This window comes from Dermacentor andersoni, chromosome 6 (genome assembly GCF_023375885.2).
Source record: "Dermacentor andersoni chromosome 6, qqDerAnde1_hic_scaffold, whole genome shotgun sequence".
In the NCBI taxonomy this organism is placed as follows: Eukaryota; Metazoa; Arthropoda; class Arachnida; order Ixodida; family Ixodidae; genus Dermacentor; species Dermacentor andersoni.
In genome coordinates this window covers 31164712-31178503 of record NC_092819.1, presented here as the reverse complement: position 1 = coordinate 31178503, position 13792 = coordinate 31164712, and the positions used below count along the sequence as shown (strand labels likewise).

Below are 13792 nucleotides of genomic sequence, written 5' to 3'. Positions count from 1 at the left end.
GATAGAAATCACCGAGTTAGCACGACCTCTCACTCCGTGATGTCACATCCCATTTCTTGTTTGCTGCTAGGTTGCTTGTGGCGGCTGTCATACACTGGTCCTTGTCATTCCTGGTTCTGGCCAGGAAGTCAACGCAAACAATGAGGTTGGTGCTACAGGCGATGTCAATGGGGCTCGTGCAAAGAGACGTCATCGAAAGGTATGCAAATCTCTGCTCTCCCTTGAAGTGGCCTTTTAAGCAGATGTATACGGGTTCTCTGTTCCACTCTTTATAGGAACGGTGTAAGAACAGTATTCAGCTTATGTGTTCACCCTGGCATTTGCTCTTGACTGCAAATGAATTTATATATAGTACGTGTTTATAGATACATGTTTGTAAAAGCACTGATTCTTTGGCGCGTTGTGTGTTCAGTTTATGGTGTGAGGCCGTCCTACTTTTTCTATAAACACAAGTCTGGCTCATGTCGAGCTGTTGTGTCTGAGGGCCGAGAATTGTCAAGTGTCGTGCAATGAGTGCCCTGAATGAGCTACTCCTGAAAAAGAAAAGATAGAGAAAGAGAGACAAAAGTGTCGGAAAACAACAATAGTCTTTTATCGAGTGTACAGTGAAGAAACGCCTTCTAAGTTTGCCTGCTGCATGATTTGCCAGCAAACTGTATAAAGGAGAATTATAACTTCATGTGTAATCCAACTGGTGACAGCAATTAGTGCCAATTTCCATAAAACACCTTGTTCATTAAAACTAGACACAAAATCAATTCTGTTCATGTGGTGACTGCTCTATTGATTAAGAAGTGAACAATTCACTTCTCTTGCCTACATTAAAACCTGGTTGATTCATATTTCATGGGACCAGAAAAAAAAATCGGCTGAATTAACTGGATGTTCAGTTATCGAGGGTATCAAGAACACAATAAATAAATGCCTGCTGTGCCAATCCACCTTTATTTACTGAATAAATTTGCAAGCCTTGTTTCTATTTCGCACAAAATCAGAGCAGAAGTGGCATTTCTTGTCGTCATGTGACTGATTAGCGCTTGCAGCTTGGAGAGCCTTGCAATTTCTTGTACTTCTTGTTCATCCAAGTAGACATGCTTTTCAGTACCGCACACACATCCTGATTATTTTTTCACCATGAGCTAGTTGGCAAGAGATTGTCTGTCTATTGCAATATAGCCAAGGGTTTATACCAACGTGCAGGCTGCGCTAGAATCGGTCATCATCCTTGACAGCTTTCGTCATGTTTATGACATTCCACGCGCACTGCACTGAGACAAAATGGAACTAAGTTCACTGCAACCGCTGCGGATGAAACCGTGGTCGTTATTGATGCGATCATGCATGGTGACTATGCAGTTCTGAAGACATGCTGCTAACGAACACTCTGGCACTGAGTCAAAATGAAACTACTGCTCACCGATACCACTGTGGATGAAACCCGAGCCGTTCTTGTTGTGATCAGGGATGGCAACTACGCAGTTCTGAAGGCACGTGCGGCCATCACGGTGTCACGTGCTGTGGCAAATGCGTAAACTCACTAATAGACACAAAGCGCTCTGCGTTTTCGTTGTTCCTTTACGGGCTCCACTGATGACTATGGTGATGTGGACTCCGCCGCTTAGTTTCAGTTGGCCGCTAGTGCCGCTTTTGCTGTTTTGTGTTGCACATTTGCGGCGCTCTGAGGGTTGTTCAAATTAAATGGTGCGTGACCAAATACATTCAAATGAACAAGCGTTTGATGTCATTAAATAATGCATATGCCTACTGGGACCGAAGAATGATTCTGAATTATCAAATTTTTTTTATCAACGAGAGTAATTTAACAAAGTTTCACTGTACTCTTAGTCTTTGAAATGAAGCATCACTTACTGTTCTGTTTTTATTGGTTCATAATATTTATGAAAGGGAAAATTGTGATCTACCAGACTGTAACATGGAGCTACAAAAGAAGCCCATACAGCCTTCTTGGAAAGAAAGTTTGCAGTTGAAGAAAAAATTTCTCCTGGTCCAGGGATCGAATCTGGAACCATGGGATTCCTTTTCAGCATTGTGCTGCTGTAAGGCAGATGACAGTTTTTTTCTTTGACGAAACTTCTACCACCTTGCGCGCTTCCACAGAAGTGATTTGCCATATTCTTGCGTAGTATTTGACCATCAACTTGGTGGCCACAATGAAAGTGCTGTTGGGTCATTTCTAAATTCATTCATTCATTCATTCATTCAATGTCCTGTTTGTTTCCATTCAGGCGGCACTAATTGAAAACGACCAAGACGAACCAGATGCTTGTGAAGAAGGTCAGTCACCATCATATTTGTTATCATAAAATGTCAGGAGTATGTTGGAAAAAACTGCCGCAGTAGCTCAGTGGGCTATGACGTTGTCCTTCTGAACTAAAGGTCACGGATTCAATCCTGGCTGTGGTGGCCACATTCTGATGCCGGTAGTATTAAAAAAATGCTTGTTTACCGTGCTTTGGATGCACATTTAAAAACTCCAGGAAGTCAAAATTGATCCAGAGACCTCTACTTTGGTGTTCCTTATGACTTACTCTGCAGCTCTGTCACATTAAACCCTGTAATTTTTTTTTTTTCGCAATTGCTTCTAGAACATTACTTTGTGATGAATATTGTGCCAGGTTGCTTTTCTGTTGATTTGAATGCATGATTACTCGCATGGGTAATATGTCCAGCTTTTTCTTTTTCGTTTCCCAATGATTGAAATGGAGGAAGAAGGTTAGTATGTATAGGGGCAGGTCGTACACATGAAGATCTGGTATTAATCTCGCTTGACTTGTCTCGGTAATGGAATTATGGCGGAAATGCTAGTTATTGAATACTTTCTCACCTTAATAGACTTTCTCAAAGCTCTTGCATGTGAACTATGCGTAAACTCATTGGTCATCATGTCAGTACTGTGTGCAATAGTGATGTAATGTGTAATGAATTCCAAACTGTTCATTATTGATTCTGCTGTAGTAACTCCACATTCCTAAAACGTAATTCCAACAAAGACACCCTGGTTGCCCTGAAGTGAACCCATTGTTTGCATCTCAGATTTGCACGTTACGGCAAGAGTACTCAACGAGACGAGTCGACAGCCACGAAAGCCCCCGTTACTCGTAGAAGCTGAAAGGGACACCAGTATCCGCCACGTGGACAGTGACGTCAGTGATGATGACACATCAGAAATGTCTGTGCTGAACAAGGTAAACGTACTGCTGTGAAGCGAGTGCCAACTTTGTCGAAGTAAATGGGGTGACCATTTTCACTTTCTATATAACTTGATGTGGGTGGGCTTGTCTCTTTCCACGAGTCAGTTGTCAGATTTTTCACTCTCCTGTTGCAAGTTCTTGGGCTTGTCAGCATTACATTATAGTGACCCATCGTGGTTGCTTAGTGGCTGTGGTGTTGGGCTGCTAAGCACGAGATCGCAGGATCGAATCCCGGCGACAGCAGCCTCATTTTGATGGGGGCGAAATGCAAAAACACCTGTGTACTTAGGTTTAGGTGGATGTTAAAGAACTCCAGGTGGTCCAAATTTCCAGAGTCCCCCACTACGGTGATCCTCACAATCCGATCGTGGTTTTGGCATGTAAAACCCCATAATTTAATTGGATTATCTTGTTTTTATCCATAAAATGGCACTTCGATACATGGTCATGCCATCATGAGTTATTTTGTGTGGCTAGATCTGACGTGACCCTGACTGGATCATTATTTTGGAATCACAACTGCAGACAATTCAGGTGGGAAACGAAGAGTACAAGCAAAGTCACTACAGTCGAACCTGAAACAAATTATGACATATATTGAAGTAAATATAAAATTTGCCTAGCCATGCTTTATTACCATAGAGCATTCTCTCATTATGGCAAAGCCAATAATGTGCCATCCAACACAGCATTGTGTTACAGCCAAATGAATTCGTTTGCATGTGGCTCAAAATGTGTGTTCTTATTGCAGAAATGTCAAATATTAGTACAGTCGCACCCACTGATTTTTCAGGTGCTTGATTTTTCAGACTTGCCTGCTTATTCGCACTTCCCTGTGGCCCTGCCCCCTGCCCATATAACCATTGTATAATAACCCAACCGAAATTTGACTCCACACGGTCTGCCACGGGCGTTTTATGGTCATGGTCTGCCCACCATAGTGCAAACATGGCAGGTCAGAACACAGTTTCCGCCATGCCAACTTGGCACCAAGCTGCATGTTTCGCTTCTGAATACCATGCAAGCGGCACTAGTTAGGCCTAGCAGCCCAGACAGTACGCCTGCGACAAAGACTTGCCGACGACTGGGAGAGTGGCTGGCGACAAGCCATCATGGGAAACTCACGGTCTATATTTTGTACGCATAGACTTCACTGGCGATTGAGGTTGAGATTACACAGACGGGCTAGTCTGACTGCTGTGGTAGTGGAGTCGGGCCCACGTGCAGGCCCTTCCATGGAAGAGAAAAATTTCTGCCATTTGATATAGCATATTCTCTCTCTCTCTCTGTGCGCGTGCGTGTGTGTGTGCGTGCGTGCGTGTGTGTGTGTGTGTGTGTGTGTGTGTATGTACGTACGCTTTGGCTCACGGCATTGCTTGGTTGGATTGTAGCCAATGTACCGATGTCATGGGATCCAATATTTGCGTGTGTGGTTTAACAAATATAAGTTTTAATGAAGTTATTTTTCATGTCAGATATGACGTCGTTATAACGAGGTTTGACTGTACTTTAATATTTTAGCAAAAGGTAGTATGGTATACTCAATGCTGACTACTAGCTTTTTACTTTCCATTAATGTTTTACAGTCAAACCCCGCAATAAGTAAATTGTCGGGAAAGCGAAAAAATTCACTTTTGCAAAAATTTCGTTGTTGCAAAAGGAGACGGCGCATATAGGGAACGCATTTCAATATTAAATATTACTGTCAAAATTACATTAGCCTACCGTATTTACTCGCATAATGATCGCACTTTTCTTTTGTAAAAAAAAATTTACGCAAATTCAGGGGTGCAACCATTACGCGGGGGAAATTTCTATGAAAAGAAAAAAATTCTTTTTCATCCTGCATTTGCTGTGGGATGACAACAGGTCAACAAACAGGCAGCTGCCGCTATAACAGTGTGGGACACCAAAACAAAAATGGCAGCCAGCGGAGCAAGCCAAATGCGCCGAATGCGATTTTTTTTCTTCTCGTAAGTACATTGCATGCATTGAAACAGTTTCTTCTGTATCTGTAATGAATAATATTGTTAATATCGGCAAGCTTGTAGCAATAACGTAGCCATGTTCATGTTGAGGGAACAGAAACAGAGATGGGCATGCTTAGCTGCCAGTGACATAGAAACACATGGCGGGCATGGTGCGAAAACTGCGGCATTTGTCTTCAGTACTATCCTGATACGGCACACTTCCGCTAAGGGTGAGCAAATATCTTAGCTGTGTTACAAGCGTCGGCATATGAATAGGGCACACTTCTAAGGTATCAGTGTAAACATGGCTACTATCGTTGCTACTCGCAATTTGTTGCATGCTCACGAGTGCAGACGAGAGGAATTGAAAGGCGCCTTTTTTGTTGTTGTTGACCACAACCATTATAAAGCCTACAAATAATAAAGCCAAGGCAAGTTTGGTTGTAGCTTTCTTTATTTTTTCATGGAAGTGTGGAAAGTGATGAAAGGAATGAAATGGGGCATCTACTTAAGTATGTTTGGTGCGTGCAGACCACTTGGTATGTCTTGAAGAGTCATTCAAGTAGCATTTGACAGCATTTGACAGATGGTAAGTGCGATCATCATTAGCTAGACTTGGCACACGACATATCTCTGTGGCAAGTTCGCGGTGCGATCAATACACGAAAAAGAAGAAAAAAATTGAATTTCGTCGACAAAATTCATGGGTGCGATCATTATGCAAATAAATACGGCATTTTGGCAAGCCTTGCTCAAGGCTATAGAACTGCATTGCCGAAAGCACAAAGTGCGCCCCGTGCATCAGTGAGTGATGATAGCACTGCCATGAAGCTACCCTCGGACGATCACTTTCAGGGATACGATCACTCTTGTGAGACTTTGCTTAACTGGGCACCGGACGCGAAGCATGAGTGTTCCACACTCACAACAACGATCCTTCAGCACACGCTGTCGATTGTAAGTGCCGAGGCGTCTGGTACCGAGTGCGAAAGTGATCATATCTTGTATCCCCGAAAGCACTCGACCGAGAAAATGGCCCGTTCACCCAAATCCACGTCCCGGAATGCCGATTCCGCAAGCGATGCCTGTTGGGTGGTACCAAAACCAGCGTTATTGAAGCAAGGGACACATTCTTGGACGATCACTCAATCAAAGCTGGACACGTGGCAGCCCACACTGAAGCTACCATATCAAGCAGCATAAAAAGTGAACGTCAGAGGAACGTGGATTTCTTTGTTTGTGCTGCACGTTCCTCACTGAGCTGCAGAATATGCGCATGCTAGGTATGCAAAAACCATCGTCAAATGTTAGTAGAGACATGTGGCCATGCCGTTTGAAGCAGGCGATCAACAAACAAGATTGCAGCTATGATGCATTTCCAGCACATGCAATTGCTTCTGGCGCTTGTATGTTTACGTAAACAAGGATGGTGGTGCCCATGCAAGCATAATGTGCTGGTATTTTACACAATTTGAGTGTGAAGCAAAGACATTTAAGCACTTTTTGGAGTCTGCTACCATTGTGCAAATAGGGATAATGTTCCAGCAAATTATGTTTATTCGGGATTGCAGTTCCGTGGCATTTTGTTGTCGATAGATACGAGATCCATTGAATTCTTCGTTGGGGACACAAAAATATTTTGTTGCGAGAGTTTTGTTGTTTCCCGATTTCATTGTCACGGGTCTCAACTTAAGTCACTTTGAACCATAAAACCACTCAAAACTTAACCCTTTTTCTTTGTATAAAATAGTAGTCTGCTAGCTTCAAGCAACTTTTTAAAAAGCTACGATGGGCTTATTCAAGCTTGTTGTCAGAAAGCTGTCTGCTTATTGAGCAAAATTTGTGCTGACCACATTGTCATTATGGCGGAAAGCAAAACAAAGTCTTGTTTGCCAGGATTTTGGTGCGTGTTTAGGAATCCAGGTGGTCTCATGTCTAATCTAGAGCTCTTGGCTGCAGTGTCTGACCCATGATTTGCTTTGGAATATTAAATCCCAGGACTCGGGCAGCCATGCTTAGAGCCATGGGTTCATGCTGCTTACAAATAGTCCCTCCTCTTGTTGACATGGGAAGTGTTAAATGCCCTGTTTGTTGCTTTCCAGACACAGGTAATCAACCACATTGGATCTAAAGAGATACTGTCAGCCCTTGATCAAGATGAGAAGCCACCAGGGCTAAAGAAAGTGAGTGACGCATATCCTAAGCTTGTGTTAACAGGTAAATGTTGAAAGTTGACAAAATTCATCATTGTATTCACTTCCTTTTTCGCATAATTCCTTTCTTCCATGTATGCTGTGAAAAATTGCTCAATATTGTTCCTGTTAAAGATAAGTGATTTTATTACTTATATTTATTAGTGTACTTTTATTCGAACAGGAGTCTGCAAAATCACCTCAAGGAACAATCCAGAATGGAGATAAAGCCAAACCGAATGGGCCCAAGGAGGAACCGCCTGTGGTAAAGAACATTTTGTTCTTTACTGATAGGTCAGAGGATTTTACTGAATGGACACCAAAGACATCCTAATAAACATTCTCAGTAGATTACAAAAACAGCACATTCGATTTCTAACAGAAGCTCTTTGCTTTCAGGCAGGTCCACAGTATCACTTATAAGTAGTTAGTGCTGGGCACCTGAAGCAGTGCCTCAGTGTCTGATATTGTGGTATTGCTGAGCGCAACGACCCAAGTTTTATTTGGGACTACCGTAGTTGTATTCCACGGAGGCAGAATGCAGAAACATTCATGTAATTAAATTTAGATGCACATCAGAACTTCAGGGAGTCGAGGGTTTCCCTGGAGTCTGCCACATTGGTGTCTTCCATAGCATAGATGATCAAGACATCCAAAAACGTTAGTCACATGTTCAACTTGTCAATAAGAAAGGTGCTACCTCTAAGACGTAGTACATGTATGCTGTGGGCTGTGTTAATATCAAGTGTCTTCCCTCCCTACTACAAGTCGTGGTGGCTTAGCGGCCATGACGTGCTGCTAAGCATGAGGTTGCAAGATCATATCTCGGCCGCGGCAACCGCATTTTGATGGGAGCAACATGCATAAATGCCCATGTACCATGCATTGGGTGCATGTTCAAGAAGCCCAGGTGTTCAAAATTAATCCAGAGTCCCTCATTAAGGCATGCCTGATAATTGTATTGTAGTTCTAGCACATAAAACCCCAGAGCTTAATTTTTAATTCGCTCTCTGCTTAATCCTATAAAATATTCTAAAGGCATCTTGAAAGCAGCTTGTTTGCTGTGATAAGGCTTTCCTTATTTGATATGATCGCTTAGGTTCCTTTTTTGAGTGCTTGTAGCATTCTTTAATTCTGACTTTTTGCAATAACAAATTTTTCGTACCTACTATGCAAAGAGCAGACAAGTATTAATGGGGGTCACTTTGTTCTTCCTCATTCATGGGATATCTTAAGAAGCTGTTCTGGTCCTCACTTCTGTTTTATTTAAATACTCAATGCTTGTCATTAGCAGAAATTTTGGAACAGTACTATCAAAGTTCAATTGAACAAGGTGTAGGCTAATATGGAAATTTTGTTTGTGGTATGAGGCAAGGCATGATAATACGACAGTAGTGGCAAGCATTAGTTTTCTAATGTCAGTATCCCATTGTGCAGTTTCTGGCTTCCATCATTGGGTGATGGCCTGCATTACTTATTTTATTAATTAACAGGTTAGGATTGCTAAATAGCACTAGTACAATTAGATTTTCAATTTATTAAGGCATGCATCGCAGTGCCATCCATCTTCATCTGCTTATTTGCATACAGGTTTATCTCTCAACTGTAGAAGCTCAACTACGAAGCTTTCTGAAAACAAGGCTGTGGCAGATATTCTCACTTAGTCACGTATGCATTCATAAAGATGAAATATTTAACTGCAGAGCTCATTTTCATTTTGAATTTTTCAAGTTGCAGCCATTTCCTTTAACATAAGAGCCTTTGCTCAAAGGGACACTAAAGGCAAATATGAAGTCAATATGGACTGTTAAAATGCCATTCCAGAAACCTCGCAGCGCTTGCTTCGTGCCAAAAAAGACTTAATTTAGGAGAAAATAGTGCCTGAAGAGTGCGGATACCTTTATTGCAATTCAAATTACCCACTCCGGAGCGGGGGAGTGGTGATGTTGAATACACTATCACCACCCTTCACAGCCGTCTGTGAGTAAAACGGTTCCTGACAGACGGCACTACTTTTCTTTGTGCAAGACGCAAACACGTAGCAGTGGAGAAACCAAGCCAAGACGGCATTGGATTTGTTGCTGCAGCTGCTTTTGCTTAAGTGGCATGAATCGTTCGGGCATTCCGCAACATCACATAGATGTGGAAATCTTGCCTACTTGCACTTTGGAGGAGTTTCGCGAGCCAGTAAAACCAGCGCAGCACTACATGATAACAGAACTACTGAAACGTGAAGGCATGGGTTGTGCAGAGTCGAGCGAAAGCAAAACCTTTCAACCGCCCGCACCGTTCTCAAGGGTAACGTAAATTATTTATTTTTTCTAAACATAGAATAGGGGGGAACCGGACAAGTAGCATTTTCTTCTGTCTTATAATGCAATGCAATTGTATTTTTACTACGAGAAGTTGAGTACTAGTGACAGAAAGAAAATGAGGAGTGTCTTCATGTTCTGCATTTACCTGACTTTCTCGATTACTATATCTTTGTTCAAAATAATATTGATTCCTTAGGCGTCCTCAAGCATTGATCTATCACTTTAGCTTCACTTAGTATTTGCCTTTAGTGTCTCTTAATAGTATACATACAGAGGAGTTCAACTTGAGAAATCTTTCTAAACATTGATTGTAGGCACCACAAAATATGTGCATATGTACAGTGTCTTCCGTATTTGGCTGGTGGGCTTTAAAAATTTTCTGTTCATACACTACTTGTCTAATCGAGGGCAAACATCGCTCACAGGGTAGCATATTGTAGTCTAAGTTGTTTGAGATGTATTTAAACATCGGTACTTGCCTGCATTTTGTAGAATGAAGCAGAAACTGCTTTCGGCTACGAGCACAGATTTTGCAGACAGGAGCCAAGCTGCTGATTTGACAGGTTGCGCCATCTGGCAGACGGTGAGGGAGACAACTTCTCTGCTCGGGAGATGCGAGAGAAGTGCGCTTGCTTCGAAGATGCAGTTCGTTTGCCCGTCGAAATGAACGACTCAATTTTGCAACATTCATTTTGACGGGCAGACGAACTGCATCTTTGAAGCAAGCACGCTTTTCTCTTAACCCCCGAGCCGAGAAGTTGTTTCCCTCTCTGTCCGCCAGATGGCGCAACCTGTCGGATTAGCAGCTTGGCTCCCGTCTGCAAAATCTGTGCTCGTAGCCGAAAGCAGTTTCTGCTTCATTCTACAAAATGCAGGCAAGTACCGATGTTTAAATACATCTCAAGCAACTTAGACTACAATACGCTAACCTGTGAGCAATGTTTGCTCTCAATTAGATGGGTAGTTTGTGGACAGGAATTTTTTAAAGTCTACCAGCCAAATATGGAAGACACTGTAAACTGAGAAACACGTTGTTATCCACTTATGCTGATCAAGTTTCTAAAGTTGACACCACACACATCTTGAAAGCATATATAACACTGCCTATGTACTGTAAGGATTGATCAAAGCACGACTGTCTATATAGACAAACATGTGCACTGTGACTAAAAGTGATAAATGCCAGACCTCTCATGTTTATGATCCAAAAGACGTCTGGGTAGTTCCCCTAAGCATGGATAATTTAAGGAGTGGTAGAAGCAGAGGAGGTATTCTGTAAGAGTCCACCTAATGAACATGTCCATTTCGTCTGCTGCTGAAGTGCTGATTGACTGTTGCACCTCGCTGCTGCGGACATGCATCCCAGCCCAGCCAATCAGAACTTCAACAGCAGATGAAATGGACATGTCCACTAGGTGGGCTCTTACAGAATACCTCCCATGAACTGTTCATGTATGAAATAAACAGTAAAGATTACATAAACAAATGTGTACACTGTTATTCAAGGTGATAAATGTCAGGTCCGTCTGGTTTCTGGTAACATGTCATGTGATGTGTTTTGGCATCTGCTAGGTGCCTATTGCAGAAACGCCAAAGAAAACAGCTGCACTAGCCAGCCATCCTAAGACTGACAGTGAGGGCGAGGAAAGGCGTGACAAAGTTCGGTGGCTACCAGCACACAAGGACTCACCGAAACATCGCAAGGAACTGGAGCGCATGGCCGAGAAGGCTATTGAGAAAGCCAATGACGACTGCTCAGACAAAGGTGAGACACATCTTTTTACTAGTGTTAGGCGTATATACTGCGTCTAGCACAATCATTTGGAAGTTCCCAAAGAATCAGGCTCTCCATGTGATGTTTACAAATTGGTATCAGTTTCCAAACTTTTGCCTTGGAGTGGTATGGGAAGATGATCCCATTCCATATGCCACTGTGCCAGCAATGACAGTCTGACATGGGAATACTGCCTTTGCGGTGTTCCAATCACCTTCCAACCTATGGAAGGTGAGTGCCATCATCACCATCACCAGCTGGCTAACATTAGGATGGGAATGGTTATGTTGACAATAACAGGAAAACCACTGAACAAGTGTAATGGCCAGGCACTGCTTTCTCATGTGTGTTTTCTTGTTGAATCAATGGTGGTTCATTTTGCCTATTTCTCATGGTCTCCAACATGCAGGTACACCCACAAAGCGTGCTGGAAAGAAAAAGAAAGACGCAGAGGCAGACAAGGAGGCCTCTAAAGGTACCTTGTACTATTTGAGGGGTGGGTGGGGGGAGTAATTAATGAGATACCAATCCTGTATGTATGACATTCTTGGGTACAACACATTTTTTTTTATGATAGTTGCTTCGTAGAGAGGGCAATTTAGAAGTGTGAGCAGTACTGTGGGATACACTAGTGAAAGCAATGCTGCAGGTTTTATGGGCAAGAGTTCTTATGTTTGTAAAACCACAGCATAATGTTTCCAAATGGCTGCAGTTTGAGAAAGATACAGGTGTAGATCTCTGCTATCTTGAGAGTGGCCAGATAATGTTGTGAATGCTTCAAGACAGGGCCAAGCAGTTATCACATCACTGAAATGTAATTGGCTTTGCTTGTTGCTGTCACGCTGCCAAAAATAAAATTGCCATGCCAACTGTCTACGGATGCAGCACAAGATGCCACTTATTTGATTTCCACGCTTCATTTCAGGTGATGTCTGATTACAGAATGTTCTTCTTGTTAGGGTTTATCACTCTGTTATTGGGGGGGGGTACTGCATTTTTTTGTGTGTGACCTGCCTTTCCTTATAACCTGTGCCCCTAGGTAAATTGTAACCCTCTAGGAGGAAAGCAATACTACATGTATATGTATATAATCCATGCAAAGAACTGCGCCCAAGAACATTCAAATATTCACAGAACTAACCTGGCACAGTTGTAACCTCAAAACAGCATTTTGGAGACAACATTGGTCCACATGTTCAATTATTAGTGCTTTCACTACCACATTCTATACATAGACGTTTTGCAGTGTCGTGGCGTGGGCATGTTCATATATTAAGACCATGTGGGGTTATGCCAGCACGAGTAGCCTGCAAACAGAGCGAAGTCTTTTAGAGGCCCTGGGAAACATGTCGATTGTCCCGATGGCAAATGCTCTCATCATGTTCACAACACTGAGTGATTTGTAATTATAAGGCCGACATACTATTTTGTAATGCCTGTGCCGTGTCATGAGTATATGGTACGCGTCTGAACTTCTATCGAGCTAGTCTAGTGGTAGCATGGCAACAGCTGCGCCTGCTGCGTTAGTTTGTTCATCAGCAAATATAATTGCCCAAACTGGTGTTCTCGAAGACTCTTGTTTGCGTCGTCACAATTGCGAAATATGATGCATTTAGTGTATTTTTTTTGTTTGGCTATTTCCTGAACTGATCACATACATTCTCCATGCAATCATCCTTGACTTGGCCTATCGTATTTGCGCGCCTTATGCATTGATCAGTGACATTGTGACTAATTAAGAAAGTTGCGACATTTGTCCTTGCCTAATGATGGATGTGCAGTTTGGAGAACTTGGTTTACACAGAGCACTTTCAAGCAACATTTGTACAACTATACTGTTTGCCTACGAAACTTGCACAAGTATGTAATTAGGATGTTATAAGTTGATAATTAAACTGCAATCAAACTAGGCTTGAATGATAAATCTAAAGTTATGAATGTTAGGACACTCTATTTTGCTGTGTGAAATTTTTATATCTAAAGTGTAAAAACATTGTGCTATGCATTTAACTTACCTCATTGACTATTAACAGGTTATAGTGTTACATTGTGGGTTATACTAGCAAAAATGTATTATTGGTAGTTTTATGGAAACCTTCCAGAAATGAAAGATGATAATGCAAAATGAGATGATAAGACATACTTCATTGTTTTTGCTTTTACACCTTCAAACATTATTCCTAGGGTTGTTGGTTACAAGGAACTTACAGCTGAACCTTTACTGTTTTCAGATGGAAAAGAAGATGGCGAAAAGAAAGATTCGAAGGTAAGGACGTTGTGACATTTTAAAGTAAGGTTGGACCATTATTGAACATTCTACCTAAGACCA

General features: G+C 42.1%; 1 protein-coding gene across 1 annotated transcript in view; it reads left to right on the top strand.

The window, feature by feature from the left end:
- Nucleotides 1-13792, top strand: part of LOC126521484 (X-linked retinitis pigmentosa GTPase regulator-like) — a 42172-nt gene that overhangs the window by 18308 nt on the left and 10072 nt on the right. Inside the window, exons 10-17 of the mRNA XM_050170198.3 lie at nt 71-199; nt 2247-2295; nt 3055-3206; nt 7285-7365; nt 7559-7639; nt 11262-11454; nt 11873-11938; nt 13695-13729. Coding sequence (XP_050026155.1) covers nt 71-199; nt 2247-2295; nt 3055-3206; nt 7285-7365; nt 7559-7639; nt 11262-11454; nt 11873-11938; nt 13695-13729 — 786 coding nt within the window. The remainder of the gene's footprint in view (nt 1-70; nt 200-2246; nt 2296-3054; nt 3207-7284; nt 7366-7558; nt 7640-11261; nt 11455-11872; nt 11939-13694; nt 13730-13792) is intronic.